Here is a 25663-nt window from a genome sequence, read left to right on the forward strand (position 1 = left end):
TGCGCGCTGATTGCTTCGGGGCGGAGAAACAAGTCGACTGTGATATGCTGTTGATAGTCTGCCCGCGGGACGCGCCAGCATTATGACTGCTATATAAATATGGTGATATCACAGTATTTTTGCTTTAACATTTAGAAAACATTTCCCTCAAGATATGCCTTGAATCTTGACTATCACCAGCAGTTCAGCAGCACAGACGTGTTTCAGCCCTCAAAACGACTGTATTATGCTTTTCAGTCATTCTTGAGACATGGGACAAAACAGGTCCAGCAAGGGTAACTGCTATTAGGTTTAAAAATACAAATATTTTCAATTTTAAATGTCATGAGGGATTAATAATAGAATGTATTTAACACAATTATCACCTTCAATTAAATTTTCTCATTATTATACCAAATCTATGTTTCTTAATGTCCTCTCACTACATCTAAAACAGTGTGTCCACAGAGAAGGGTTCAATCATTCATATGCAATAAAATGGATTAAAAAAAATTTTAATGATGAAAAAGAGCTTGTTTTATCAAAAGCAACACTTAATAATATCTGCTATCAAAGCAAGGTTGTTTTTTAATGACACATGCATGTTTAATACGATTTTAGAGTTGCGTCCCCACTTTTTGTCAACACGGTCAGACATTCAATAAAATGTAATAAAATCAGGGAATATCAGGGGCAGCTGTCACTCTAAAGGACCCCCTTGCCACAGTTCACCTCTGCAGAGTACAGCAGTGTCAGACAGGCTCTGCTAAGTTTTATAGTTTTAGAATTAAATCCTAATGTTAATATTTCCTGTGTCACAGCCATGATATGTCAACACCATCTTCCAATTTCTGAGGAAATTATTTGAAATATTTAGATAATTTTATTCTCCTGAAGCAGGTTCTATTAGCATCTAGCATCAACAGAAAAAAATAAAATGGCTACTACATGAACTCCATTGGTTTTGTGAAAGAAATGCCAAATTTGTCAACACCGTCAGATGTCACCACCATAAGATTTTGTGTTCCAATGATATCAAAATACTTCAATGTGACTCTTGAATAAAAGCTTTATAAACAATAACATACTCACTGATTGTTGTGTTTGTTTTAATACAGTAATTGACTGATTCAATGTATTTGATAGTTAAAATGACTACAAATTCAAGTTTTCGTCAACTCCGTCAGTTCTGTCACCTCCGTCAGTTGAATATTTTGATAATATTTCATTATGATATTTTATATTTGTTGTGGAATTATTGGTCACATGTGAAAGTGTAATCTGTCTGCTAACACAAGAATGTGTTTTGAAATGTTAAAAACATCTTGAATGCTGTTAAAGATAAAGTTGAAATTATATTACACAGTCCAAGTTAAAACAAAAAGCACATTTTGTTAAAAAAGAGAAAAGTTGGGAGGTTGTATCAAAGCATAGCTCAGTAGCTTAGTACATATAAGATACCTAAATGTAGTTTCATTTGTCTAAGTACAAGGTTTTATTTTTTCAATTTTGCACCCTGTTTTGTCCCACTTCTCTTCTGTTCTGTCCTGCCCAATAAATGTGAATAAATTCTAAAGAAAATGTTAGTGCTGCTACTTGTCTGTGCAAAACTTGCTAGGGTGGATCCCAATGTGTTGCTTTGCAGTTGCTAAATTTAGTGTTTTTAGCTCAGTGTTTACTAGTTCTTGCTTCTTGGCCCCATTATGGCTTCCATTGTACATCCGAGATTATATTAGGCAAGCTTAATTTCTTTAACACAGTGTGGGATGAGCACAAATTTTAGCCAAAGGGTGTATTCAAATTTTCCAAGTATGACCCTGTAAATTACATTTAAACATTTGACAGATGCTTATCCAAATTTATCCCCTTGGAAATTGCTACCAGGTATATCTCAATTCAATATCTCCATGAATTGTAAATGGACCATTCTTATTTTTTTATGGAATATTGCAGTGTTTATTATAAATGGCGTATCTGTATCATTATAATTTTTTAATTCATGCCCTCTTTAATCCAAACATTTTTATTTAAAAATATTAACTTAATCTCATCCTTGCAACCTCTCTCTCTCTCTCTTTTTTTTAGGGGTTCAAGCATGGTGAATCCCTGTTGTAATAGTTAGAATGACCAAGGATCTCCACCTAAAACTGATCGAGGCAGTTGTAGAGACTTGAAACTTGGAGGGATGGTATAGTCTGTCTACAACAGGGGTCACTAAACTCGGTCCTGGAGAGCCGGTGTCCTGCAGAGTTTTGCTCCAACCCTGATCAACAACACCTGAACCAGCTAATCAAGGTCTTACTTGGTATATTTTAAACTTCCAGGCAGGTGTGTTGAGGAAAGTTGTAGCTAAACTCTGCAGGACTTGCCCCTAGAACTACTGCTGTCAATCAAATCATTTGTTAAATAATTGAGAATATGTAAAAAACCTACTTTTGCAAACTGGTCCTAGGTTTTTCGCTAAATCTCACAAAAAAACAAAAAAACACTACAGTACAATTCTCTGGACTCTCTAGGTCAATAATTATCAAAAAAATTTAACTTTACCCTTTGGGTAGCTATAACAGGGTCGTTTAGAAAAGGGACGTGTCCAAATTTACCCCAAAACATATAAATCCTAAACGAAAACTCAAACCGTCACAAAATTAGGTGAGCACATGCAACAGGTGATTCTAAACAAGCATGCAAAATTTTACCGAGATTGGACCATTTTTAGCATAGCTTTAAGCTTCACATAGCTTTAAGTATTCTATGATCTTTGGCTAAAGTCAGACCACTCTGTTTGCTTTAAATTTTGTAATTGTACAAAAGTATCTAATCTAATTTAAATAAAAAAAGATCATGCTCATGCTACATGTATGTAGCATCTTTGTTTGGACTGTGAATAAAATACAGTAATAGAGCAAATAAACAGCTTGTTCATGTACTTTTAAAAAACAAATCAGTAATCGGTATCAGAATCAGCGCATTTGCTGACAATCAGAATCGTCCATGAAAAATCATGATCGGTACATCTCTAGTTTTTGTAGATAGCCTACTGGTTCGTTTCCTCAAACAATCATAAATTTGACTGACTATTAACAGCAAGATCAAGAGCGAGTGAGCACACTGGTCCACTTAAACTGGTATAAACAGGTATACACACATAAACACACACTGTGTTAGTGTGTACCTGGTATTCCCTATGTGTCAAGTGTGTGTGTGTGTGTGTGTGTGTGTGTGTGTGTGTGTGAATTTTGAACGACAGTATATACGGGTGCTGTCCTACTGAACTGATTCTGATCGTAGTGATGGGCCATTTGGACCAAAGAATGCCAGGGCTGATTTTTTTGTCCCAGTCCAGCCCTGCCCAGTTCCCTCAACAATAAACCCAATAGGATTTTTTTCCATTGGCTTTTGAATTATTGCTCTGTGACCAGCAAATGTTTATGATTCTTGCATGTGTTGTTCATTATGATACTTTTCAGAAAAGAACACACAAATTATGAAGTCGAAATACACCAGAAGCAAAAAAATCTAAACATAGGCTATAAATTAACTACACCACAAATGACTTATATGTCACCATCATTAAGCTCCTGACAACTCTTTCAGTCTTTCATTTTCCCTGAAAGTTTGAGCTAGAACAGTTTGCAAGAACATGGTTATTAACACAACGAAGCTGTGAAAGCAGAGTAGTAGTAAGTATGAGTTGACCTGTTGAAGACGTTTAATGTCCAAAACCTCTGTAGTTACATTTAGCAACTTGATAGCAACTGCCTTTTTCAAGACAAGTAAAAGCTTTATATAAAATCACAAGGGGGTATTACTGATGCATTTTATGTTGTAGAATAAAATATGAAAGTATCCTGAGCTTGCGTTAACCAAGCACAGACCTTATTTCAGTGCTAAAATGCTAACTAGTTTTTGGGTTTTGGCCTACAAAAAAATGCATTATCCCACTCTATATGGGAGGAAAGCACTCTCAGCTTCTGTTTCATGCCAACTTTAAGCTACAGGAATGCCAGCCTAGTTATAGTGATGTTTGCTTTAGCAAAAATACACACAGACACGTAATTTTTGTTCGCAAATGAAAATAAGAAACATAAACAATGATTTATATTTTACAGAAAGTTCTGATGACACCATTTAGTGAAATTTAAATATTTTCTTACAAAGCATGGTTTTGCACCACTAAATTCCCATTCATGTTGTCATCTTCATCTGCGTATAACCAATTAAATAGCAGTTTATCAGCCACTTGCAACCACACTTTGTCTCCAGATTCCATTTCTAGGACTGCTCCTCCTGCAGCCTGGGCCTCACCACCTTGGTAGCTGTCCATAGTGTAGATCACTTGCTGACCATTCTTCATCAGGGCCACTTTTACATTGCGAGAGTACACAGTGATATGGTAGTAAAGATACACTCCGCTGATGGCACAAGTGAAGCGGCCGGTCTCAGGATCATAGTGTCCCTGGCAGTTATAGAGGATTTTATCAAAGCGAATTGGAGCGTTAGCGGCAGGTAATTTGGTGCTTTCGCTCAGTGTAGCTGAGAAGGCACTTTTTGGTATCTCAGGCATGTCCCCGTTTGGGTCTTGCTCATCAACGTCCCCTTTTGTTCCTTTCTCACCATGAACACCAATGCCCAGGGCCCCAAAGGTCTCCTTGTGGTCCTTCAGGGTCTATTGGACCCACATCCCATTTGATGCCCTGTGGTCCTGGCAAACCAAGTACTACCTTCTGACCTTTTAAACCCAGTGGCCCTGGGAAGCCTTGGGGCCCCATTTTGCCAGGTGGGCCCCTTTCTCCATTGTCTCCACACTTCCCCTTCGCACCGGCTATGGCATGAACACCTGAAAAAGCACCAACCTGATGATAGCCAAATGAAATTCAAATATTGTATCCTTCTTAAGTGAATTGTATCCATTTAGAAACTACCAGACTGAATATATATATTAGGGCTGGGCCAGAAAAAGCTGCGAATCGATCTGTTCCGGTATTTATTTCAGCACACATTTAAAACAAGATCTGATTAACGTGAATCTTATCATTAGTCTTCTCCTTCATTTACCTTGCACGATGTTACAACAGAAAGCCTGTCATTCATTCAGCGCTTATCATGGCCATACGCGTGATTCGCAATGCTCAGGTGAAATGCTATAGTAATACTATAAATCTGCAGAAGAATTTGATATCACGCATAGGCGCCATGATTACTGAATGGCGGGGCACACTGTTTTGTTTACTACACACATACTAGAGTGCAGATGATGCTTGCGGTGTTTTCAGCTTCTGCCGTCTCACTATATGATGATATGAACACGAATGTCATCTCCAGCTGCTCTGAGAGTCACTTCATTAGCATTTTACAGTTTCATTTGAGAAATCTACCGTCATATCACATACACAGCAGCTGCAAGTTCTTCACGGCAACCCATCAAAATAAAAGTTTAGTTTAACGTTAAGAAACTGTCAGAATATATTACTATTTAGCAGTCTTAAGACTCAATGCTACTACTGCTAATAATACATATTAATAAATCTTTATTTTTAAAGGAATAATCACATCTGTTTTCTTTTTAATTTGAACAGCAAACCTCTGTTGTGCAACACTTTGTTTGCCAAAAAATAAAAGGTTTTAATTTTCCTTCGATTAGGATAAATTAAATTAATGTTTTATGCCATCATCTGATTACCAGAAAAATTAAGAAAATTTTATAGGGCTCTATTATTGTTTAAAAAAGGACCCTATACAAAGAAAGAATAGGTTTAAAATACAGGCATGTGGTTCTTAATGTCTTTTTATTAATTCACCATTTGTAAACTGATGTGTACTGTAATTTTTTTTAGAAATATCAATAACATTTGTATTAAAACTATATTCACTGAATGTAATCAAAAAATCGAGAATCGAATCAAGAGCTTGCAAATCGAAATCGAATCGAATCGGGACATCTGAATCGATACCCAGCCCTAATATATATAATTTAATTAATAATTAATATGAATAATTAATTAATTGAATAATAATAATTTATGCATTTAGCAGACGCTTTTATCTAAAGCGACTTACAGTGCATTCAGGCTATACATTTGTTTTACCAGTATGTATGTGTGTTCCCTGGGAATTGAACCCACGACCTTTCACGCTGCTAACGCAATGCTCTACCACTACCATATATCTCACTCTCTCACTCACACAAATATAATATATACATTTTCAAATTGAAAATATATGTATATTTATACATATAATACATTGGAAGGATTTAGAAAAAGACACAAATAAATTTATATTTACCAGGTTCTCCTTTAGGTCCATCTTTACCAGCTGTATGTTCCTATATTACCTTTAGAAAACATAAACAGTTGTATTTTTACATGTATTGTATGAAACACTTACATCGCATGCAAGGAGGTCAAAATACTATTAATCTGACAAACCAAGCTTTGACTTTAAAAGCTAAATGTCAAATGGTACTGCAAACATCTTTCCAAATAATTTTTTACAACATTGTTTAATTTGTGTACCTATCTGACCTCATAACTTAGCTCAAAGGTGACTGATTAACTGGAGTCAAGCGGTTTGCTTTCATTCTTACCTCTGTCTCCTTTATCACCTTTGGCCCCATCTCTGCCATCACGTCCTGGCATTCCATTGTGTCCCGGGTCTCCAGGGATCCTGGGGTGACCGTACACACAGCCGGTATTTCTTTCAGAAACACTCTGCTCTGCGGCATTGACCAATCCAATTAGAAAAAGCATACAAATCTGTGTGGGAAAGAGTATGGTCCTTCGAGCACTTCAGCAGCTGGAGTCCAAGAACAGTCTCTGTGTTTGAGGAAACTTAATGTACACAAACATTTGAAGATTTTTCAGACTTGACATATTGCAAACCTGCTATTTCATTGGTCAGAAAGTCATCGTTTAGATTACTTATTTTATTCCTCTATTGAAATTCCTTTTTGTATTTTAATTTAGATAATTATCAACCTGAAACATGCTATTGCCCAATCCATATTAGCATAGAGTTTTGCTAATAAAACCCATTTATATTCATTACATTGTGAAGTAAAGCTAATATTAAACTGAACAAACCCTTATGAAAGTCAGTCTGTCACTTCCTTGAAGGCTTTGGGATGTTATGCGATCTTGTGCTTAATTGATTTGGTTGCTTTAGAAATGTTACTGAACAGTCATAAAGTCAGTCTAAAGAGCATCACGCAATTCATTGCTTAATGCATATGGTCCCATGTAGCTCCTTATGGGTGTTACTCTTGATTAAATTTCCACTTCAGTGACACTGCAAATGCAGCCCAACGCATCCCAACGCTTGACCTTATGAATCCATTTGGCTTTAAGCTTTTGAAATATGTCATGTCTGCCTTCCTACCCCTCTTAAACATAAAAGTTTCAATTAGAGCTAAAAGGTTTCTATGGCCATTTAGGAGAAACTATAACAGAGCTTCAATGTGCCACACCAAGAGAAACGTCTTTGGAATAGGTATATGAAATTCAAATATTGTGATTATATATTGCTAAATTAAATAAATAATAATTTCAGGCCATTTTAAACATATAGGTCAATATATATAGACTTGATCCCGTGTCTTAAAGGAATAGCTCACCCAAAAATGAAAATAATTCTTAATAATGTTGTAATAATGGTATTAATGTTGTAAATGTAGTTCAGTTTCTTACACCCTCATCATTTCACTTCATAATACTTCAATATATTGTCATTTTGTGTTTTTGAATCTGATGAGCGCAGTTACGTATACTGTCACTTATCAAAATTTATTTTCATTATTTTCATTTTCTTGACCATCAGAAAGCTGCCTGGTTTGAAAGTAACTTCTGTGCGAACGGTGCTTCATGAATCGCTGCACTATTGACAATAAACCTTTAAAAAAAAAAAAAAAAGTATAATCGAGAACATTTATAATCTGTAAATAAGCAAATTAAAACCCTGCAGCTTAAAATGTCTACTGAAAACTCAAGTATATTTAAAATATTGTACAATAGTTTTTAGGTTTAACTTCATGCAATATTGCATTTTATTTTAATTGAAAAAAGAACACAATAACCAATCGTGTTAAGGTACCAATTTATTAAACATTTACATCAAACATGGTCACCAAAACCAAGCTTATTATAAAACTGACATGGAATATTCGCACACAACAACAATGGACAACACAAATGAAAATATTATTAATCTCCATACAGTACTTCTGGTTAGTATGTGCATTGACATTCTTTACTTTTTCATTTTTGCTATTAAAACAGCAAAGGAACTGATCACAATATTCCAGCAATAACAACAGGTGCAATACAGTATCTGGAAGGGCAAACTGACCTTTACTGTACATTCAAACACTATGTAAACTAGTAGACTGTTATAGTTGCTGTCTGTTATTTGGCATATCAACACACTGTTCGCTCATAGAGAATAAGGCAGCTGTTTTGACTTGCTTAGATAAAACTAATTCTAATAGAAATAATTACTATCACTTTGCATACATTTACAAATAAATACATTGATTTTATCACAAGCTGAGCAAACCAAACTTAAAATAGATATATCTAGCATGCTCTAACACCTCTATACTTCAGTTTTTGACGTTACTAAGACTGCTCTTCTTCATCAAATAGATGCACCATCAAAGACCACTTATTGGTGAGGGCGTTTAAGGTCTTCTTGGTCTTTTAGGCAAGTTGCTGGGCACTATAGATTTACATAATCTGCCGATGCATGCCATAACCAGTCATGCCAGCCTGAGATGCCCCATGGTTACCACCCATCTGTAAGCCAATCAGATTCTGACCCTGCCGCAACTGCTCCTCAGAAAACTCTCGCCGGTTGCCTTGAGATTTCCTGTCACACGAGATCAAAAAGAGTTCATGCTGAAACAAAACAAAGTCCATTCACAAGTACAGCCAGACAGGGCTTAATGCCTCACTATGAATTAGTCTGGCAGTAATCTTCATAGGAATTGTCCTGCTCACCTGTGAAACCAGTCCCGGTTACCTCGGTAATGTCCATCGTCTTTTGTGAGAGCGACGCTACCCAGGGCCATTAGAGTTCTCTGGACGGCTGCCATGTCTTTTCCTTTAACCAAAGGAACCAACAAGCACTGAAGTGACTTTGGCTACACACCAAGAACACAACTTGCAATGCTTTCTAGGATGATGTATTGTAGTATGCAAGCTGATTTAAAGCAATCTTTCGAAACAATTCAATCTATATTAATTTTCTACAGTGGTTTGCTTTAACAAGCACCATGCTAATTCAGAAGTCCATGAAGTGCTGCTATAGAACTTATAAGAGCAAATTTGACTGTACCTTCCCACAAGTCCACTGTCTGAAAAATGTCTGTGGTTATTACTCCGTAAGCTTCAGCTGCCTGCAGGAACTGGGAGACCTTTTCCATCTGCTTAAAGGCCATCGGAGTCTCTGGGATCTTCTTAATAGGCTCCTTACCACGTGGATACAAACTGTTAATGAGTCTACAGAGGATCTGCAGACATGGATGAATGTGGGAGACAAAGATAAATAAAAGATTAATGGAATCATGTTGATGTGATATTGTCAAATTGATATTTACTCACAGTGCCATCCATTAGCCAGTTCTGAAAGTTTTGCTTCCCCGGCTGTGGTTTCTCTATATTTCCTCCACACTGAGCAACAATCCAGTCCATCAGTCGAGACTCCAGCTCTGGGTCATACTTCTGCTCGATCTTCTCCTGCACCTCACGGCTCAGTCCATAACTGGGTCCTCGGTTCGCCATGGTCAGGTTTAATAATTCTAGGTCTTTACCCAGTATATCTAAAAACAACAACAAATTTACACACTAGCTGAATCTGAATCAAAAGGAAGAAAATATAAGGCTTTATGATTTTCCCCTTAGATGTTATTCTTTCTGGTTACAGTAATTAAATGTGTATAACTTATTGTAAATATTAATTCACACATTAACTTATTGTAAACATGAATTTAATATTCCTGTATTATGATACAGACTATCATATATAAATTTGTGTATATGAACACATGGACTGACAAGGGGTAATATTGACCGGGGTGTGGTCCATGCTTCTGTTCCCATGCGTGACTTTAAAGAAAAAACGAAATATCTAAAACAATAGCGAACATATAATAATAATAATAATAATAATAATCTAGGATACCATTGCAATCATTTTACAATTCCTTATAGCGTTTGCAAACGCAAAAAGAAACTGCATATGCATATTTAGCCCAAATTAGTTTTAAACTATTACATTCAAACAGTTACCGATAATTATTTAATTCTACTTGCGATATTATCATACAAATAATTTAGTCAAGGATAAAGATTCACTTACTGCAAGCAGATGTGCGTGTCGTCCTTCTGTGCAGCGAGGCCAAATCCTTCCTGTGGTCAGCTCAGAGATGCTGGACTGAAACATCCATGCGGCGGGGGACGGGGCGTGGCTCCGAGAGCGTAATCGGTGAGGCTTGGCTTATGAATATTAATTAGCTTGCGTAGACGGACGCTGGTCGAAAGTAACCAAGTAGCCTCGGCGTGACAATTAACATCCATGAGCTGAGCATTTTCGGCGTAAACGTCGGGAATAGAATGACACAAAATAAAGTACACTATAGAACAGAATCAGAATACATTTCAGTAAACAATATTTAACTTTTCTTGGGTACAACTCATTATCTTAAAAATTAGATTATATATATATATATATATATATATATATATATATATATATATATATATATATATATATATATATATATATACACATACCTCACCGTAACCTTAAAGCGTTTTAATGATAGCAGATTTAAAAAGGAAGAATGAAAAAAGGGGGAAAAGATAGATTCTTTTGCTCTTCTCCCCTCAGTCATAAATAACCAAGTCCATTTCCAATTAGATTGAGATGCATTACTAATGCATGCAAATTCTGCAGAGAAAAAAGAGAGTGGCACGTGACAAACAGTAAAAACAAGTAATCTACTGCGAAAATAATTACCGAAATAAATTAAGCATGGCTTAAAGCTACTTTTACTACTAAATAAACACATTTTCTTAAGTAGACCTAAGCGAGTAAACTGAGGAATTTAAATCTTATGTAGTTGCTAATAACATACCCCTAAAATTGCATTACATGTAGGCTGAACACCAAAATATAAGGCAGCTTATATAATACTAGCAAGCTCTTCTATTGAGCAATTACTGTCATTTAAGTGACACCTGAATGATGTATTCACATTGTTATTCTCATCTAGTCATGTTTTATTTTGATTCAGTAAGCGAAAACTGCATGGTGCCATTTCAATTTGGCGCCCCCAGATAATCAACAGATATAGAAAGGTCAGTCTGGTTGTTAAAAAAAACAAGCTCATCGGACTGGAATGGCCCATTGAATATAGTCGAACACTAATCATCCACGTTAATAAACAACTGAGCTGTTTCTGGAGCAGTGGCAATATATCCTCCAAACAAACAGAGAACGCAGAGGGCAAGAGAGAACCGAAAGGTCAGCTTTGATATAACATGCTTAGTGGGATGTTCAGGTGGGCTAATGTAATAGTACACACATCACTAATTCCTTATACTATAAACATTTAGAGTTCCGCACAAACTCAGTCTACTGTACAGTGTTTGTGGTCTAATGTTGATTACAACAAAAGTGTATTTTAAAAAAGCAAATGAATGAGCTCAATTTGGAATCTGTTTCAATATTATTGCCACAAGACAAGCAACGAGTTTAGGACGGCAAGGAAGGGGGGAAAAAATTAAGTTAGTAAAGTTACATCCAATTTGGCAACTTCTTTGCCACGAGTGACAACACAATGCCATAAACCCTAAAACTCAAATGGCAATAACATTATGTAATCAGCTTTACAGTTTTAAAGCTCAAATTCAAGATTTAAAGAAGATTTAAATATGTGACGTTAATTACATCAAAATACTGCATATTGATATATAGGCTTTATTTCCATAAAACAGTGTGAAATACGGTAAAAAAGGCACAGAAGATCTAAACAAACCTTTTGCTAAACAAACAGCAGCTTTACCTAAAACGTATAATGGCACAGCATTGTGGTAAACATGTAAAAAACATGAAAAGAAAAGACTTTGTCCTCCCACAGTTCACCTTTTCCATCATTCTTGTCTCGCACAACAAAACAGGAAGCGGGAAGAAAGTGGGAGAGGGTCTTAAGGCTGGTTGCTTGGTAACCCCATCCCAAACGGTGTTTCACACCATGGTGGTAAGCTTGTCTATGAGGTCATCGATGGTGTAGACAATGAGCTTGATGTCATCTTTCTCAGCCATGCGGTGCTGGCCGTGGCGCCGCAGAATGACGTCCACGTCGGGGCTCAGCACACGCTCGGCCACTTGCATGGAGATGTGCCAGGGCACGTCCTTGTCTTTCAGGCCGTGAATGAGACGTACGGGGCAGGTGATAGGGATGGGGCTCTGTAGGATGCAGTGGTTCTCCGCCTCACGCAGGAAGTCCATACTCACAGTGTACATGCCCTCCTTGTTACTTTTCGTGGGGATTGTCCATACACCCTTGTCCTCACACTCTTTTCTCACCTGAATAACATATGTGAACTCTCTGACTGATTTTTAAATATCAATAACCCAACATTTGAGACACATTATTCAGCAGGACGATTCTGAACACTAAAGCATGTCAAACTACTTCAGTTGCATCTCACCTCTATAGGAAGTGTCTTAAAGGCTGTAACAAAATGATCTGCTGCTGTGGAAATGCCCACCAAGGCTTTTGTCTTCTCCGGGCGAGCGATAGCAGCCAAAAGCATCAGCCAGCCACCCATACTGGAGCCAACAAGAATCTAGGAGACAACATACTACAGTACTTACAGTCAAAACCAGTGTTCAATGCCATATTTAAAATTATTAGTGACTTCTAGTGGTCACTCTTTAAAATGAATTAAGAATTAAAAGGATAGTTCACCCAGAAATGAAAATTCTGTGATCATTTACTGAGGTTGTTCCAAACCTGCATGAATTTCTTTGTTTTGCAGAACATAAAAGAAGATATTTTGAAGAATGTGGGTAACCAGTTTCTGGTCCCCACTGACTTCAACAGTATTTTCCATAATATGGAAATCAATGGGGACCAGCAACTGTTTGGTTACACAGAAGAAAGAAACTTTGACATGAGGGATTGACATGAGGGTGAATTTGCCTTTTGAGGTGAACTATGCATTTGTCTTTTCTTCTCTACTGTGACGTATATCCGAGTGAAACGGCATCTGAAATGAGAGGGCAGGACTTGATTTCGTCCTTCGGGAATTAATTGGATTGTTGGAAGTTGGGGCGTTGCAAACAAAATGGAGGCAGATCTGAATGCCGGTTTGCAGTTAGAGGTGGGGGATTTCTCTCCACTGGATTCACAGCCGACACCCAAGCATGAATAAATGTTTTATTTATTAAGGATGACAACATCGATCACTGGCACAAAACATGCCCAAACAGAGAGAGAGAGACTGCCTGAATGACTGAGCGTCCTCCATCAGGTTAAGTCATATTCGTGAAAAAAATTTGCTTGCGATGTCCTAAGAGTAATGTTGTCGTAATATCTGATGAACAAAGAAATACATTTAACAGAGAACAAGTGGCAGGTCTATTACCTTGCATTTACACTCCAAAACGTAATGCACAGATCTATTTTGACATACAGTATCTGATTTTTTGCCCTGTCAATCATTACATTTTCGGATTCAATCCCAAACATTATTGCATACACATTATCATGATACCTTTGTTGGCGATATAAAATTAGGAAATACTATCAATAATATTTGATGTATCGTCCAGACCTAATCTGTACTACCTTCTAAACAGTCCAAGTCCTCCAAAATCCTACCAAACCTGTGAAGAAAACAGAGATATATAAAAATCAATAACAGAATGTCACTGTTTTTTAAAGAGCAAATAATAACCAAGCTGCATGTGCAGAGTAATGGTCTTTTAGCATCTGACACTGTTGTGAGAGTTGAGGTATTTCTCTCTCAAGGCAGGCTGGGAACCCAGAGGAAGATGCGCCTCTATCATACTGTCCTTCATTCTTTTTGGAGGCAGTTCATCCTGACTCTGAGCAAGATACTGGCTTAGTGATGTACGCTCGGCCAGCACTTGCTGATGATCTCTGTGTTATGGAGAAAATACATCATAAAATGTAAATTTCAGAGATTTGTCGAGCTGAACTAATATGTTACATCAGGAACATACTGCCAGTTGGTAGATGCACCAACTATTTCTTTCAGCCTGTTGCGAATTGTGAAATAAAAAAATAAAAAAGACCAAAATGAGACATCACACATTAAAGTGGTTAGCCTGTCAGTTTTGGTATTAGAAACACATACAGATAAGCTTTACACTAAAGAAGAGTTGGTCAATTTAAGGTCAATATTATGACAACGGCATTACTAAAAAAACAATTTTGTTAGTCTTAAAGGATTAGTTAACTTCCAGAATAAAAATTTCCTGATAATTTACTCACCCCCATGTTGTCCAAGATGTTCATGTCTTTCTGTCTTTAGTCGCAAAGAAATGAACCCTCGATAGCATAGTGTTGCCCTCAGGCAACAAACCACTTTTTTGGACCTCACACCCCCCCTTTAATAAAAAAAAAAAATAATAATAATATAATAATATATATACAGTGGGTACGGAAAGTATTCAGACCCCCTTAAATTTTTCACTCTTTGTTATATTGCAGCCATGCAGCCAAATCATTTTAAGTTTATATATATATATATATATATATATACATATATCACCTGACATGTCTGTTCAATAAAATTATGGGCTGAAGTGGGTGTAGCCTTTTGTTTGGTGATGGATCATTTTAGGAAGCAAAGCTGCATGGGACACAGTGCCACAAATTGGTAAGATAAATAGCACTGTTTAACATGTTTAAAATTAAATATCTTTATATAAAAAATATATTAATGTGCATCAATATGTAAATAAGTATGTTTGATTATTAAAATACTTTTTTGTTTTTATTTATATATTAAAACTGTTTTTTTTGTTTGTTGCCTCAGGGCAACATTGTGCAGTTGGAGCACTTTTGTTCAGGCAATAGGCCTATCATGCTAAAGTGTGGATGCATTAGAACCATATGGTGCATTCAAGTGCTCCTATGAATTTTATGTTTACAAGCTCTGAAAACTCAAAGAGTTAATGTGCATTATGTGTGTAATTTATATTTATTATTATTATGCTGCCATAGAGAATCAAGCCTATCAGAAGATAAAGTAGAAGAGTAGTGTTTTCTGGCAAACTTTATCTTCACACACACAGTGACACACACACACACACACACACAGACACAGTCATTTTGATGTTGGTTTACAGTACATGGTAATATGTAATATGAGGAACATTTATACATGAAGTGTTGTAATTAGTAGTAGTTTGTTTATTTGATTGTTTGATGTTTTTGGTTGGTTTGGAATAATTTGTGATTGATGTTTATCAAAATAATAACTTTTTCTAATGCATATATTGCTTGTTTTCTTTAATATACATATATAGAAAACCTTGGTGTTTAGTACCCTTATGGCACATTGTTGCCCTGAGGCGACAAATTTTATGATAGATATATTATCAGGGATCCCCAAGCTCCCAAAAAAATTAGGTGAAATATTTTCCCCCCCATGAATAAAAAGTCATGCCATAGAGGGTTAAGGTTTTTGAGGAAAACATTCCAGGATTTTTCTCCATATATTGGACTTCAATGGTGGCCAATGGGCTGAAGGTCCAAATGGCAGTTTCAGTGCAGCTTCAAAGGGCTCAACACGATCCCAGCCGAGGAATAGGGATCTTATCTAGCGAAACGATCAGTCATTTTCTTAAAAAAATAAAAATGCATATACTTTTTAACCACAAATGCTCTAGAACTAGCTCGACTTCACGCTTTCCGTAGTCACATTGGAAAGGTCACACGTGGCGTAGGCAGAAGTACCGAACCAGTGTTCACAAAGCAAACGTGCAAAGAAAGTCACATTCACTTTATAAAAAAATGTAAAACAACGATGTCGATTTTGAAGTTGGAGGTGAAAATGAGATGACGTTTTTTACCATACCCTACCTTTTTGAACCAGAGTACACAGACGAAGAGCTAACCGTGCGTGACCTTTCCAACGTGATTACATAAATGCGTGAATTTGCTGATGCGCATCTGTGGTTAAAAAGTATATACATTTTTTTTAAATGACTGATCATTTCACTAGATAAGACCCCTATTCCTCGGCTGGGATCGTGTTGAGCCCTTTGAAGCTGCACTGAAACTGCCATTTGGACCTTCAACTGGTTGGCCACCATTGAAGTCCATTATATGGAGAAAAATCCTGGAACGTTTTCCTCAAAAACCTTAATTTCTTTGCGACTGAAGACAGAAAGCCATGAACATCAGGAAATAATCAGGAAATTTGTATTCTGGAAGTGAACTAATCCTTTAAGAAAATAAAGCTGAAGGGGGAAAAGTGATTAATGGACACACATGGCAAAACAGGAAGCAAAAGACAGGAATCAAAACAGGACTGCTTCAGCAGGCTGCTAATTTAAGACAATGTATAAGGTCACGAAAGGGAAAAGCATTTCAGAAATGAAAAACATCAGCTATACTCAAGGCTACATGCATGCATACCTTTAAATAACAACAGGAGAGCGGACACATGCAGACATTAAGGGAGTCTAAGAATAACTTTCAAGAGCTCAATATGCATTCAGAATTAATAAAGGGGGAAAAAATAGGCAAGGTAATTTACATTTCTTCCAGTTCACCATTTGCTTACAAGAAGAAGAAAAATCATTCTCCAAGAAGTGACATCATTGTTGGTGGGAAAACAATAAATGTCTTTAACTATTAGCTATATATTTTTATGAAACATATTCAAAAGGCGCTGCATAACTTGTCTAGCACTTACCTTCAGCCATATCAGGAACCTTCCCTGCACATGAAAACTTCCTGCACGTGAAGGACACGGCAGACTTCAGGACCCTACACTCTTAAAAATAAAGGTGCTTCACGATGCCATAGAAGAACCTTTTTGTCTAAATGGTTCCATAAAGAACCTTTAACATCTGAAGAACCTTTCTGTTTCACCAAAGGTTCTTTGTGGTGAAATAAGGTTCTTCAGATTACAAAAAGGTAAGAAAGAGATGGTTCTTTAAAGAAGCTTTGACTGAATGTTTCTTTGTGGAACCAAAAAATGGTTCTTCTATGGCATCGCTTGAAGAACCTTTTGAAGCACCTTTATTTTTAAGTGTATACAGAAGTGAGCTGAAATGAAAATAGAGTCATGAGAGCCTGCTAAGGTTGAAAATGCATTAACAAGAAAATAAGAAACTTTTAGCAGATAAAAAAAAATAAAAACTAGAACACGTGTCTTACAGATACATTCGAGTCAGAAGATACAGATGTAACCCTCACCGTGGACACATTTTATTGTTCTTCTCTCACCACTTTGTAGAACAGCAGGAACTTTCTTCAAATCAAAGACAGATCTGACCTTGCAGACGGTCTCATTTCGCTTCCCGATCCTCCACGCACCGTACTAATTGTTAAGTGCGCACTTTTAACGAACAACAATCAGACGGCCAGTTTCTAGAGGGGCTACTGAGTTTCTAAAGTATTACGGTTTAGAACCTTTTTCCAAGAGATAATTGAGCAATAGAGGTGAAACCTAACATGTTGGTATACAATTACACATGCTCTAGATTGATATATGGGATATATACAAAATAAGTAGGAAAAAACATACTTACTCGCTGTCTCAACGTGACCAAATATAACATATACAGCTACCGATCACACTTGTAATTTCATGAGTTTGTCACTCGGTGGCAGCAACTGTCAGGACAACGCTTGAGATTGCTCACCGACTGTGTCCTCAGTACGTTTTAAACAAATAAAAGAATAGTACAAAATTGTTTAAATGGTACACTCACATGTGATGAAGACTTCAGTCATAAGCACCACAATACAATTTTTACTTTTATTTGTTTATTTTTATTTTACATGGAGCGGGTCGCCTCACGGGGACCACAGTTTAGATCACATGACCAGACAAATAGCATTGGACACTTTCGCTCATGGAATAAATAAAGAGAGAATACACATCTGCAATGTGCATTACACATAAGGCAAATGTTAGTCCACTAATACGGATGTAAATAAGCATATTTAATGTTCTGTATTTATAAGAAACAAACAAGAATACTCATACAAACGTAAAATAATATAAGTATTTTAAAAATAAATGATGGTAAACATATTTTGTGAACAAAAACATTGAAAAGGCATGCATTCGTTGGCCATTCCGGTACAGGTAGTGTCTACATGAAAGGCATTATAAATCTCCCTGAACCTACCTACTTCCATATCATTTTTTTTTTTACACGTTAACTTCTTACAGAGTCCATTCTAGGTTCACACTACCATCTTTTGCAAAGGTCCATGGTTGTTTGTTGCATTTAAAATAATAATGCAAAAACGGATGTTTATATACAAGCCAATTTGTCAGCATTCTGAAACATATGCAGATATAACAGCAAAACCTGATTCTTATTCATACTGTGCGCTCTTAACCAAATGTGTTAGGTAAAGTTTTTGGAGTGTTTGGTGAGGCAGTGCTCTCATAATTTGATCTCAAGTTTCAGATCTCCTTGTTTCCTTTTAAGGAGATCAAGGAAGGAAGACGGGACTTATTCTTAGAATTTGTGCAGATACTGTATATCATTTTCCAAGGTACCAGTTGTTCATGAATCACTTTGACTGCATTCAGATCAGTAACAGTACAACCAAAATCACTTAGTTTAAGAGTTTTGTCATATCTCCTTATGAATGGCATTGTAGTGCAAACAGAACATGGTCTGTTATAAGTCTTAATGACTAAATAGGTTCAATATTACCACAATCAAGATGCAAAAAAAAAAAACAACAACAAAAAACAACACCTTTCACTGCAAAACCATTTCACTAAATGCTCCTCTCCCACTCTAAGTTTAAAATTGTGAAAAATAATATTTTACATTTATGTAAAATGCAGCGAACAATAAAAAAAATATTGTGAATATAAAATGAACAGAACTAAAATATTTAACGTTTCATCCCGGCACATCCCAGATGCTCAACCTTGGCTCCTCATGGTCTCATCAAAGTGCCTCTTTCCATCCAGGTAAAGCATAGACTCTGCAAATGGCAACAATATTAATTTACAGGTAATACTATTAAAATACAAAGTAACAATATTTGTAAAAATCTGTATCTAACCTCCATAGCTCTGTGGTACAACAGCTGGGATATCCTTCTCAACGCAAAAAGTGAAGTGAAATACGTTTGTGGTGCTGTGTTGCCGGGACAATGGGTCAAGCACCTCTGTGTGAACCCTGACCTGGATGTGCAACCCTTCTGTGTAACAAACCTGACACCACAGTATTATCATCAATCTTATTCTGAAGGGAAAAAATGGCTACAAATGAATGCATTTAACAATTTAGAAACCTGTGAGGACAGCAATAGCAAAGAGCCAATTTCTACTGGCTTTCGAAATACGATGTCATCTACAGCCACCAGCGTTGGTCTGCAACCACTGAAATATACAAATACAGCCATGTAAAGGAATGGAAAGACTTCTTTACAGTAAATATTCAATAGATAGCAAAGGGGAATCTCTTACGCAAATGCACAGGCATTCGCCCAACCAAGTTCATAGGCTTTTCTCATCAAAAAACCACCAAATATACGGTTAAAGATATTTCTTTCCTGTATAATGTAAAGAATAAAGAAAGTCAGTGCACATTACGAAAATGTACTAATTGACACTGTCAGTTTCATCGATTAAGTATTGCAAAAAATACTTACTTGTGGATGGCAAATCTCAAGCCCTTTCATTTTGGCATCTTCCATCCACACTGAGTTAGGTGATAAAATACGACTCCGAAAGCTGACAGTTCTATAGGAAGAAGGTAAATATTGTTAAAGAAATGGGCAAAAAAATAAAGGCACAGATTTACAACTGTGTAGTGTTAATAAATCTGACCGGGTGTCTAGAGTGTTGAGGAACAGGTTGTGAATGAGAGTCCTCTCCTCAGCTGCAGGGGCCACTTTCAGAAGAGAGGCTGTGCTCAGCTCCACACGCCTCGTCTTGTTAACTGATCAATATAAAAAGCATCGGTCTTGCTCTAAATGCTTCAAATTGAAGTAGCAATTGTGATTACAAACAAACAAAAGCGCTACTCACTCTCTCCTTGTTGAAAAATGGCCTTTTCCTCTGGACTCTCTAGTTTTAGTGGGTTTATAAAAGCTGCCCTGGATAAACAGTACACATTTACAGACACAATTCAGCAATCATAGATTTGTCGATCATACCAACAGGTTTAACGTTACCTTTTGTTGTCAGGATCTCGAGCCACCATTACAAATGTGGCATCTAATACATCGGTGTATGCCCCATCATGATACTGTGAAAATGTTTCGTTTAAGTTCAATGACACTTTTATGTGCAACATATAATACATGTTTCATAAACAGACTTTAGGAATACCTGAGACACATGCATTTTAGCTTCTATTGAGGTTTTGCCAACCCACGTCACATGACCCGTGAACTTAATGTCACAGTCGGGGTAGATGATGTTTTTTCTCATGTCTGTGAAGTAATAAAACTAAATTTAATGAATCAATTTAACAACCAAAAAAAAAAAAAAAGTCTAATTCAAGAAGTAATACCAATCTTGTCCACTAGGGCGGTGACGATAGACAGTGGAGATCTTTTCAGCTCCTTATTCCATGTGTGAGAATAACAGATGAGCACTAAGAGACAAGATGAGACGGTATGTGATAAGACAGAGCAAATTATGATCAGCCAATACTGCTGTCATTATCTACATTGCCTATTTAAAAAATAAAGGTTCTTTATTGGCATCTAAGATCAAATGAAGAACCTTTAACATCCATGAAACCCTTCCATTGCACAAGAGGTTACACTGAGAAAAATGGTTCTTTTAAGAAATGTTCACTGAAAAGGTATTTGAGGAACATAAAATGGTTCTTTAATGGCATCACTGTGAAAACCCGCTTTCAGAACCTATATTTTGAAGATGTATTTATTACCAGCTAAACTGTCCAAGTCCTCCAAAATCCTTCCAAACCTGTTGAGAAAAGGGTATTTAAGCAAAAGAAAATGTACTCGGATCAGAATGAATATTCAAAAATGACTGGCTGTGAAGTTTGATATTTCTGAATGCCACGATTATGACAAAAATTATAATTGTCGATTATTCCCTTTAAATTGTAATTGTAAATTGTGATAATTGTAATAAATAATTGCACTGAATGATCTTTTGAATAGTTTTGTCACATTTTTTTATTAAAATAAACAAGCTGAAAACACTCTTCCTGAAAAACTTTTATTGCTTTTCTATAGTATTAAGGCTCAAATGTCAACTATACATTGTTTTTCTTCTTTAAATAAAAAAGTAAAAACCATGCATGGTATTATTATGTTATACTAAAACTAAAATTAAAACAATGGAAAACCCTTAAGATAACCTGTAGAAAGAAAACAAACACTCAGAACAATGTAAGTGGACTTTTTTTTTTGTACTTGCTCCTTTGAACGATTACATAATTGTGGCATCTGTAATTGTAATCACAATTAATAATTAAAGTAATTGTGCAGCTCTACTGCAGGTGAGAAGTGGTGGTCTTTTAGCACCTGACACTGTTGTGATAGTTGAGGTATTTCTCTCTCAAGGCAGGCTGGGAACCCAGAGGAAGATGCGCCTCAACTGCACTGTCCTTCATTGTCTTTGCTGGAAGTTCATCTTGACTCTGAGCAAGATACTGGCTTAGTGATGTACGCTCAGCTAATGCTTGCTGATGATCTCTGTACATCAAAATTGAGAAAATACAACATTTTATGCAAAGTGGTAACATTCTGCAGAAGGAATAACATATAAAAGTGCAAATACAGTAACATACTTCCAGTTGGTGGACGCTCCAACTATCTCCCGCAGCCTGTTGCGAACTGGGAAAATAAGGAGGAACAAAATGGAGCTTTAAATATGTACCGAGACATCACATAATGTATGTACTTAAGAGTAGTGTTGGAATGAAAAGCAAAGCAGCATTTGTATCACCCCATAATATAATATGGAGACACAGAAAAAAACTAGTCAGCAGAAACAATGTATTAGAAAGGAACCAAGACTAGTCTGCATGAACAGGCCGCTCACAGGGTGAAGGCATTTGAAGAAAAAAACACTAGATGTTAAAGTACAAAGAACTTCATGCACACAAACCATGAAATAACAGCAGGACAGTGTTTATTAAGCAACATGAGAAGAGACTTTCTGAGAATATCAAAAAGAGAGTAAATGTTCTTTCATTTTACCATTGCTCACAAGTAAAAATGTGTTTCCTGTGGGGACATAAAAATGGGTCAGGAACACACACTGATGGGAAATTATTATAATGATTACAGTGTATATATAATAATAATAATTAGGCAATAATTTCATGTGAATTATGAGAAGGAAAGTAAGCGCTCAAAGTTTCACCGTGATAACTAGTACACACACTGACAATATTTCATTGCCTTAGATTGACTAGGTTAAAAGTGTTGGGTGGGTTAGGAGTTAAACCTTTTATTTATGAATTGTTTAAATAATTACCCTCAGCCATATCTGCTGCTTTCCCTTGTCGGCACATCTGACCAAACCCTCTGCACATGAAGGATGATGCAGACTTCAGGACCCTTTACATAAAGCAAAGACATGGGAGGAGAGAGCTGACTTGAAAAATGTACTTCACAAAACTGCTAATGGTAAAATCACAAAAGTATGAAACCCTTAATTAAAGAAACTATGTATAAAAAAAAAGGTCCTATTGAGAGACCAGGCTGGTCTGGAATCCTTCATGCATGAAATGATGAGTTCACAACAAATGCGTGACGCAAGACAGAACTGTAAAACTCACCGCGGAGAAAACATCTTCCTTGTTCTTGTCTCGCCACTTTATTGTATAACAACAATGATTTCGTGAGACATACAACAGCTCGCTTCTTGCATAAATGACAAATTTCTTAACTGAGTGATTTTCACTTCCTGGAACGCAGGCGCGGCCGGTCTACCGTACTAACCGTTTTAAAGGCGCATTTAAAAGATTTCGTCCTCACTAACCGGCCAACTTCTACCGTAATTACGGCCGTTATGTTTTGGAAGTTTTCAATGTTGTCAGAGAGACATAAAAATGCTAAAATGTGGTCTTAAAACAAAATTTTACATGGATTTACACGTCTTCTACAGTATTCAGGAGGAAATGTCCTTCAAACGAACTACATTTCAGTAGAAAATACATACATTCCTATAGTGATATTCTATAGTGATAGTTATTACGGTAACCAGACCCCTCCCCCACCGGCAAATATATGCCCGAGTTGATAAACATACATTTACTAAAGCCAGGTGAACACAGTGGGGTCAGCTGCTGCATGCGATTCCCATCCAGGAGAAGCCCAAACTTGACAGCGGAGGGTAATATTCTGGGAAGCGAATGAAGAAACACCTTTTGCTTCTCTTCACATATAGAGGACTAGTGAGAAAAGGGAAAAAGAGTAACAGAAGAAAATGTCCAATTTTCATTTGCGTAAAGCGGAGCCAAAAGACGTGCCTGACATATTGCGACTCATAAAGGTAGATTTCACACCGGTTTAATTGCATGTGTAGCCTATATTTGAAGTACATTATTTAGGGTAGCAGAATATGCTGTAGAAACTTTTAAAAAGTGTATAAATATACCTTAAAATTAGTTTATTTGGTGTGTTGTCCCATGTTATAATATTAAAAGTTAATGTCACACCTATTATGATTTTATTTTAATGTTCAATTATTTCAAAAGGTCTCATGATATTGATAGAGTATCCAAATATGACCCTGCATGAAAACAAGCCCACAGGACTTTCAAACAAGTTGAAGTTCAAACAGCATTCATTTCTGCCTTCTAAAGGAACTCGCCAAGTATGAAGAAATGGAAGACCAAGTTATATTAACTGAGAAAGGTGAAATTACATAATGTATCAAATGTTAAATTTGGTAAGTAGATGGCCTGGAGTGACAACAAAAGTTCTGTTTAGATCTGCTCGATGACGGATTCGGAGATCACCCGTTTTACCACTGTGTGATCGCAGACGTGCCAGCCGAGCATCAGAAAGTCGAGGGTAAATATCAAGACAAAGATGATCTTTAGTGAACTTCAACCTGTTGAATAGCGATATAGACTACCTGTTTATAGGTAGACCAATAGAAACAAAATGTGATGTTGAACGTTTTATCATGTCTTTTTTTTTTAAATATATATTCTTACTTTCATGCATAAGCATGTAATGTAAAGTAATGCATTTGTGTAAGACACCAGTGTTCACTTACAGGTTATTCTGTGATTGGATTTGCCATGTACTACTTCACCTATGACCCTTGGATTGGCAAACTGCTGTACCTTGAAGATTTTTTATGTAATGAAAGAGTACAGAGGTAAGGGTGTGTTATTAAGGTGTCTTATGAAACTAGTTGCTTCCTAAATTCCCTTGGACCAGTTTCATGCTTCACAGGTTTTGGAATTGGGTCTGAAATCCTGAAAACCCTCAGTGATGTAAGCCATCCTGTTTACATTTGTTGTATGTGCAGTTTGCATCATTAAAGACAAAGATGGATACAAAACTGTGTAATTCCTGACACAAAATTAGTTTAAGCAAGTAGTTTCAAACTCAAAATAGACCACAGAAATGTGTTTTATGTTGTCTTTAAATGATTTTATGCATTACACATCTAGACGCAACCATAAACAGTTCTGTTTCCACCTGCAGACAGCCGTGAAGAATCGGTGCAGCAGCATGCATTTCATCGTGGCTGAGTCCAACAAAGCATCCATTGACTTTTACAAGCGACGTGGGGCTTCCGACCTCTCGCTGCAGGAGGGATGGCGACTTTTCAGGATCGATAAGGAGAATCTCCTGAAAATGTCTGCCTATGAGTGAGCTGTGCCGGAGTTCAAGTGTTCAAGGAGAGACTAGGGATGGCTTACAACCATTGTTTAGTTTAAATAATACTTTAATCCTTACATAAAATGCATTTAAATACACTGTGGGTATTAATCATATTAATAAACAGCAATTTACTCTGAGATGACGTTACAGTGCTTGTATTTATCCTTATATTTCAATCATATTCTGTAGTTTGTATGTCAGAGTATATTACGAATAGTCTTTTATTTGTATCCAATTTAATGCACAAAAAATAAAAAAAAAGGAAAGGAAAAAGTCATGTCTTGTATTTGATTATATGCAGGGCCGTTGCTAGTGGGGTGAAAGGTGGTGACAATTATAGGGGACCCCCAATGCCCAAGGGTCCCACTAAATCCAGTAGTAATGCTATATATTCCACTACTCTTATATGAATCATTTTAGGATATATATTACAAAGTCAGCTTGTATGCCTGAGAGTTTAATGAAAACCTCTAAAACATGTAATTTAGTTAAAAATGCTTTCCAAATATCTCCTCTCTCCCCTCCATAAAAATGGTTTAGTGTGATGTTAATTATTTCAGCTCAGTCAGCTACAAAAATGAGAGGGACCCAACAAAATCGCAAGACCCA

The 25663-nt window shown here is 36.5% G+C and overlaps 4 protein-coding genes and 1 pseudogene across 5 annotated transcripts; 1 reads left to right on the forward strand and 4 right to left on the reverse strand.

Moving 5' to 3' along the window:
- Positions 1-4129: 4129 nt before the first annotated feature.
- Positions 4130-6617, reverse strand: LOC107585006 (complement C1q and tumor necrosis factor-related protein 9-like). The gene is made up of 3 exons (XM_016271808.1): positions 6566-6617; positions 4701-4816; positions 4130-4636 (listed from the first exon to the last, which is right to left on the reverse strand). The coding sequence occupies exons 1-3, from the start codon at positions 6615-6617 to the stop codon at positions 4130-4132; spliced, it is 675 nt and encodes a 224-aa protein (XP_016127294.1).
- A 1960-nt stretch (positions 6618-8577) lies between these two features.
- Positions 8578-10589, reverse strand: tagln3b (transgelin 3b). Its single transcript, XM_016271782.1, has 5 exons — positions 10333-10589; positions 9576-9793; positions 9310-9484; positions 8973-9075; positions 8578-8841 (listed from the first exon to the last, which is right to left on the reverse strand). The coding sequence occupies exons 2-5, from the start codon at positions 9753-9755 to the stop codon at positions 8700-8702; spliced, it is 600 nt and encodes a 199-aa protein (XP_016127268.1). The 5' UTR covers positions 9756-9793; positions 10333-10589; the 3' UTR covers positions 8578-8699.
- A 1494-nt stretch (positions 10590-12083) lies between these two features.
- Positions 12084-13169, reverse strand: LOC107585007 (mycophenolic acid acyl-glucuronide esterase, mitochondrial-like). The gene is made up of 3 exons (XM_016271809.1): positions 13134-13169; positions 12690-12827; positions 12084-12564 (listed from the first exon to the last, which is right to left on the reverse strand). The coding sequence occupies exons 1-3, from the start codon at positions 13167-13169 to the stop codon at positions 12223-12225; spliced, it is 516 nt and encodes a 171-aa protein (XP_016127295.1). The 3' UTR covers positions 12084-12222.
- Positions 13170-18395: 5226 nt separating this feature from the next.
- On the reverse strand, positions 18396-23132 carry LOC107584977 (acyl-coenzyme A thioesterase 9, mitochondrial-like). Of its 2 annotated transcripts, XM_016271778.1 has the most exons (16): positions 22990-23132; positions 22686-22768; positions 22406-22432; positions 21994-22039; positions 21728-21898; positions 21124-21161; positions 20740-20823; positions 20556-20659; positions 20399-20472; positions 20253-20320; positions 20052-20163; positions 19874-19964; positions 19689-19774; positions 19514-19601; positions 19283-19433; positions 18396-19201 (listed from the first exon to the last, which is right to left on the reverse strand). In XM_016271778.1, the coding sequence occupies exons 1-16, from the start codon at positions 23001-23003 to the stop codon at positions 19140-19142; spliced, it is 1299 nt and encodes a 432-aa protein (XP_016127264.1). In that variant the 5' UTR covers positions 23004-23132; the 3' UTR covers positions 18396-19139. The 2 variants fall into 2 exon arrangements, with proteins under 2 accessions (XP_016127264.1, XP_016127265.1); XM_016271779.1 differs by lacking the exon at positions 22406-22432.
- A 322-nt stretch (positions 23133-23454) lies between these two features.
- On the forward strand, positions 23455-25654 carry LOC107584981 (diamine acetyltransferase 1-like; annotated as a pseudogene).
- Positions 25655-25663: the final 9 nt, after the last annotated feature.

The sequence above is a fragment of the Sinocyclocheilus grahami genome, unplaced genomic scaffold, assembly GCF_001515645.1.
Source record: "Sinocyclocheilus grahami isolate Dianchi unplaced genomic scaffold, SAMN03320097.WGS_v1.1 scaffold65.1, whole genome shotgun sequence".
In the NCBI taxonomy this organism is placed as follows: Eukaryota; Metazoa; Chordata; class Actinopteri; order Cypriniformes; family Cyprinidae; genus Sinocyclocheilus; species Sinocyclocheilus grahami.

Bases quoted from the DNA above. Each gene is read 5' to 3' on its own strand.
- LOC107584977 (XM_016271778.1), bottom strand. The intron at 20,321-20,398 runs GTAACGTTAAAC...CTGTTTATCCAG, and splicing joins CGAGATCCTGACAACAAAAG to GGCAGCTTTTATAAACCCAC. The intron at 19,202-19,282 runs GTTAGATACAGA...TGCCATTTGCAG, and splicing joins TGTACCACAGAGCTATGGAG to AGTCTATGCTTTACCTGGAT.
- tagln3b (XM_016271782.1), bottom strand. From the start codon at position 9,755: ATGGCGAACCGAGGACCCAGTTATGGACTGAGCCGTGAGGTGCAGGAG. The intron at 9,485-9,575 runs GTGAGTAAATAT...CCATGTCTGCAG, and splicing joins ACTGGCTAATGGATGGCACT to ATCCTCTGTAGACTCATTAA. The intron at 8,842-8,972 runs GTGAGCAGGACA...CTCGTGTGACAG, and splicing joins AACCGGGACTGGTTTCACAG to GAAATCTCAAGGCAACCGGC.
- LOC107585007 (XM_016271809.1), bottom strand. From the start codon at position 13,169: ATGTCAATCCCTCATGTCAAAGTTTCTTTCTTCTGT. The intron at 12,828-13,133 runs GTAACCAAACAG...GTTGTCTCCTAG, and splicing joins TCAAAGTTTCTTTCTTCTGT to ATTCTTGTTGGCTCCAGTAT. The intron at 12,565-12,689 runs GTGAGATGCAAC...TATGTTATTCAG, and splicing joins TTAAGACACTTCCTATAGAG to GTGAGAAAAGAGTGTGAGGA.
- LOC107585006 (XM_016271808.1), bottom strand. From the start codon at position 6,617: ATGCCAGGACGTGATGGCAGAGATGGGGCCAAAGGTGATAAAGGAGAC. The intron at 4,817-6,565 runs GTAAGAATGAAA...GTGCTTTTTCAG, and splicing joins AGGTGATAAAGGAGACAGAG to GTGTTCATGCCATAGCCGGT. The intron at 4,637-4,700 runs GTAGTACTTGGT...TAGACCCTGAAG, and splicing joins TGGGTTTAAAAGGTCAGAAG to GACCACAAGGAGACCTTTGG.